This window comes from Haliotis rufescens, unplaced genomic scaffold (assembly GCF_023055435.1).
Source record: "Haliotis rufescens isolate VD_foot unplaced genomic scaffold, xgHalRufe1.0.p SCAF_491, whole genome shotgun sequence".
NCBI classification, from domain to species: Eukaryota; Metazoa; Mollusca; class Gastropoda; order Lepetellida; family Haliotidae; genus Haliotis; species Haliotis rufescens.
Genome location: NW_025964214.1, coordinates 692 through 5,077, shown reverse-complemented (window position 1 = coordinate 5,077; position 4,386 = coordinate 692). Strand labels below are relative to the sequence as shown.

General features: G+C 41.8%; 1 protein-coding gene across 1 annotated transcript; it reads left to right on the top strand.

Annotated features, from left to right (window-relative positions):
- Positions 1 to 312: 312 nt before the first annotated feature.
- Positions 313 to 3,468, top strand: LOC125372855 (aminomethyltransferase, mitochondrial-like). The gene is made up of 3 exons (XM_048383531.1): positions 313 to 448; positions 1,554 to 1,937; positions 2,943 to 3,468. Exons 1-3 carry the CDS (start codon positions 344 to 346, stop codon positions 3,030 to 3,032), a joined length of 579 nt encoding a protein of 192 aa, XP_048239488.1. The 5' UTR covers positions 313 to 343; the 3' UTR covers positions 3,033 to 3,468.
- The last annotated feature ends 918 nt before the right edge of the window (positions 3,469 to 4,386 follow it).

Below are 4,386 nucleotides of genomic sequence, written 5' to 3'. Positions count from 1 at the left end.
CTTTTTGTCATTAAACAATATAAGACGTGATTCACCACGGGTCCGGGTAGTCCTGTGGGTACCCGGGTTCTACTCAGTACCCGAGTTACCCGTCCCAGCCCTAACTTCCCCGTAACCACCGTTGTATGTATCCTTTTTTCGATGGCCTCAAAACACACGTAACACTTTTCATGACATACCCCATAATAAATTACCAGTCCCTAAATGTTTGCATTTGAAAATGTCCTTCACTAACATTTTGGGTTCTTCTTTTAAGCCTTCTTCACGTCACAGTCCTTATTTTTTATGCAACCCAAAGGTTAAGGTCAATGCCGGGTCAAGGCCATTTATCAACGTGCCTTCAATGTTCGCAATGCAGACTGTGAGGACCAGTGTTTTTGTGCAGCGTTGTGTGCGCAAACTTAGACATGACAGCATCGCTAAGAGCGTATTTAGGTTCAACAATACGGTAAAGAGCAAGCATGATTGGGGAATGGAGCTATTACTATTTTTGAATTAATGTCGACACCAAGAGAGGTGGAATACGATACCATATTAGTCGCGTATGATCATGTCGGCACGGAGCTGGCGGCAGTCACTTAAAACATGGAAGAGAACTCGCTAAGTTCTTTCTATTACTTGGCATTGCGTTTCATGTGTCACATGCATACGCATACTTCTTAAATTGTCTTCGTCATATAAATCTATTATTCATATATATTATTTATATATAATTATTATTCGTTTAGCTCACCTGATGAAATCTCTCTTGCACACTACCATCCTTAATAAGTTTAACCAATACTTTATGACTTTAATTTGTACATAAATATATGTAGTGGGAACCTACCACATTCACCATATACAACTACATTGGGAGTGTGACTCTTTACTCATAAATATCTTTTGCATTTATTTACATGCACCCCTTCAAACAAACCAAACTAATGTAACTGATGTACACCCAAAGCCCAAACCTGATGTACCCCGCCGTGATATTGCTGGAATATTGCTAAAAGTGGCGTAAAACCATACTCACCCACTCACTCACTCCTCTCTTATTTTCACTTTAGACCGCCTCTGTGGTCTAATGGTAGACCGTCTGCCCGGAGAGCGGAAGGTCCGAGGTTTGATCCCCAGCCGCGTCATGCCAAAAGACGTTAAAAGATGGTACTTGTTGTTACCCTGTCTGGAGCTCGGAATTAAGGGTCTAAAACAAGGACTGGTCGGCTCGGTGTCAGTATACTGTGTCTGAGTGGGGTATTCATGTTAGACTGCGGCATGGTATCTCAGTGTGATAGCACTATAAATCGGTATCAGTCTGGACTAGTACAAGCAGCCACACACACACACATACATGCACGTCGCTATATAAGTGCAATAATCTTGAACGGGACGTTATACCCCATTTCACCACACCTTATTTTCACTTTTAGGGGATATCAAAGTGCAGCAATTAATATTCAATGTAATAGTTTGGAACAAAATAAATCATTATCTCAACATCCAATTACTATTCATATATATTCTGAACATTTTATTTCTGAAACAAATGTTATTTTTTTACTTTTCAGAGTTCCAATTTACAAAGAACTTGTTTGTACGATTTCCATGTTGCCCAAAATGGGAAAATGGTTCCGTTTGCTGGCTGGGAGATGCCAGTGCAGTACAAAGACACTATATCAGAGTCTCATCTGCATGTGAGGGAAAATGTTGGCATTTTTGATGTTTCCCACATGCTACAAACAAAAGTAGTTGGCAAAGATCGTATTGAGTACATGGAGTCTCTCGTTCCTGCTGATGTTCAGGGCATGAAGGACAACACTGGGACACTGTCAGTATTTCTGAATGAAAAGGGTGGAATTTTGGATGACTTGATTGTCACAAAGACGACGGAAGATTATCTGTATGTTGTGTCAAATGCGGGATGCATTGAGAAGGATTTCTCCAATATGCAGGTACTGTTGTTTTGCAATTGTCAGCATCAGACATGTTGATTCCTCTGATTACTTACAACTGGTTGGTTGGTTGTTTTGTTGTTTAACGCCACACTCAGCAATATTATATCTATATGACGGCGGTCTGTAAATAATCAAGTCTGGACCAGACAATCCAGTGATTGATATCATGAGCATCAATTGTTACCCTGTTTAACATTAAGGAGCTAAAACAAGGACTGGTTGACTCGGAGTCGGTAAACTATATCCGAGTGGGGAATCCATGTTAAACTGTGGCTGGGTATCTTAGTGGGCGTACACAATAAAACCGGCATTAGTCCGCTGGTTCCTTGTCATAACCCTGATGATAAAACTGAAGATTTAGATGTCCCTAGTTTAAAACACTCAGTAGATCTCGACCTGTGAAGGGGCGGTCGGGTAGCCTAGTGGTTAAAGTGTTCGCTCGTTACGCCGAAGACCCGGGTTTGATTCCAGACATGGGTACAATGTGTGTAGCCCATTTCTGGTTTCCCCCACCGTGATATTGCTTGAATATTGCTAAAAGCGGCGTAAAACCATACTCACTCACTCACTCGACCTGTGAAGATCCAGGTTAGAATAGGTCTTCAGCAACCCATGCTTGCAATAAAAGGCGACTATTCTTGTTGTAAGGGGTGACTAATGGGATTGGGTGGTCCGACTCGCTGACTTGGTTGATAGGAGAGGCTTAGAAGGGACATAACTGGTAATAGCCACTGGTGGCGCTACTTTTCATTCTGTGGATTTCACAAACTTCTTTACAAGGCATTTAGAAGTTGGAGAAGTAAGGATAAGAATTTATGGATGAACAACTTCTTTATTACAAAAAACCAACAAAATCTTGCATTATAACGGTGTTAGAAACTACACCGAAACGTCGCTCTTAATTGTAATAAATAAGTTGTTCATCTATAAACTCTTATCCTTACTTGGATTTAACAAAGTCTAATTCATAGCTAACTCCTTTTCCTTTTGTATATTTTTCAGAACAGGGCAGAAGCATGTAGGAAAAAAGGGCTTGATGTCAAGGTGGAGAAAATCCAGAATGCATTAGTGGCTGTTCAAGGCAGGTGTTAATTTTTACCAGACTCACTCTGTTTAGCACAGTTCCCAATAACCAATGATACAATAAATGTATCTAGGATTCCGAACTTATTGCCCTTGGGAGGCAAATTGGGAAGCATTTTTTATTTTGTTTAAAATTAGGATTATTTTATGTTCCTAGTTTCAGAGGCATTTTAACATTGCATTGTTACATTACAGTCAATACATTATGTCAAATTAAGCCTCTTACACGTTTTTGGTCCTTTTTGGTTATCAGTTGAATATAAGTCGCCTTGTTACAAGTTATTACCATATTTACATGAACTAGCAACTTATTTGTTCCCATTTGACACTTTCTGCAGATTTAGGGTGGAATATTGGCTTCTGAGCACATCTAGATACGTACCTGTGGTGTCGTGAATGCACAAGCCCGCTATAAGTGTAAAGGGGGGCACGGGTGGCCCAGTCGTCTAAGGCGCCACAATTAGCTGTGCAGAGTTGCGTCCCTTGGGCACACCAGAAACCTATGATTGTGGGTTCGAATCCTGGTTCGCCCCGATTATGTTTCTAGGTTTGTCAGCACCATACCCGTGCTTGTGGGTTTCACCGAAGTGGTAAACGTCAAAGACCTGCATCACTTCGGGCTTTCCTCCCACATTAAGCTGACATGATATGACTGGAATACTGTTAAAAGCGGCGTTAAACCAAACTCACTCACTCACTCACTATTAGTGTAAAGTGACAAGTGTCCATTCTTAGTCAACTAATGACATGAGGCAATGTATGACCTTCACCTGACAACAACTTTCAGCCTTGCAATCATACCAATCACTGTGGCTGAGTTTGCCAGTGGAACAAGAAATTCTTCACTGGATCAGGGGCTGTCGGGTAGCCTAGTGGTTAAAGCGTTCGCTCGTCTTGCCGAAGACCCGGGTTCGATTCCCGACATGGGTACAATGTGTGAAGCCCATTTCTGGTGTCCCCTGCCGTGATATTCCTGGAATATTGCTAAAAGAGGCGTAAAACCATACCCACTCACTTGACTGGATCAACTGGGAAAGGAGTCAAAGCAGCTAACACCCCATCATACTCAGTCTGCTCCACATCTTCAAAGTAGTCATAAATTTCATCAGTTCGTCATCGAGCCTCTCCTATTACGTTCTTCATTAGGACAAGGCAACCAAGTAGTAGTGCTGCCATTTTGGAAGACTGCGCAAGCGTTTCTAACTGTTCCAGACCCTTGGATGAACGATTAATTTGCCTACTCTAAGCGATTCATTGCTGAACGTGCCCCTAATGTATGCAGGGCAGTGGCACATGTTGCAGGAGAAATATTCCCTCCTATATGGTGTACCGGTAGTCTGAGCACTCCCTGGAAGCCATCTTC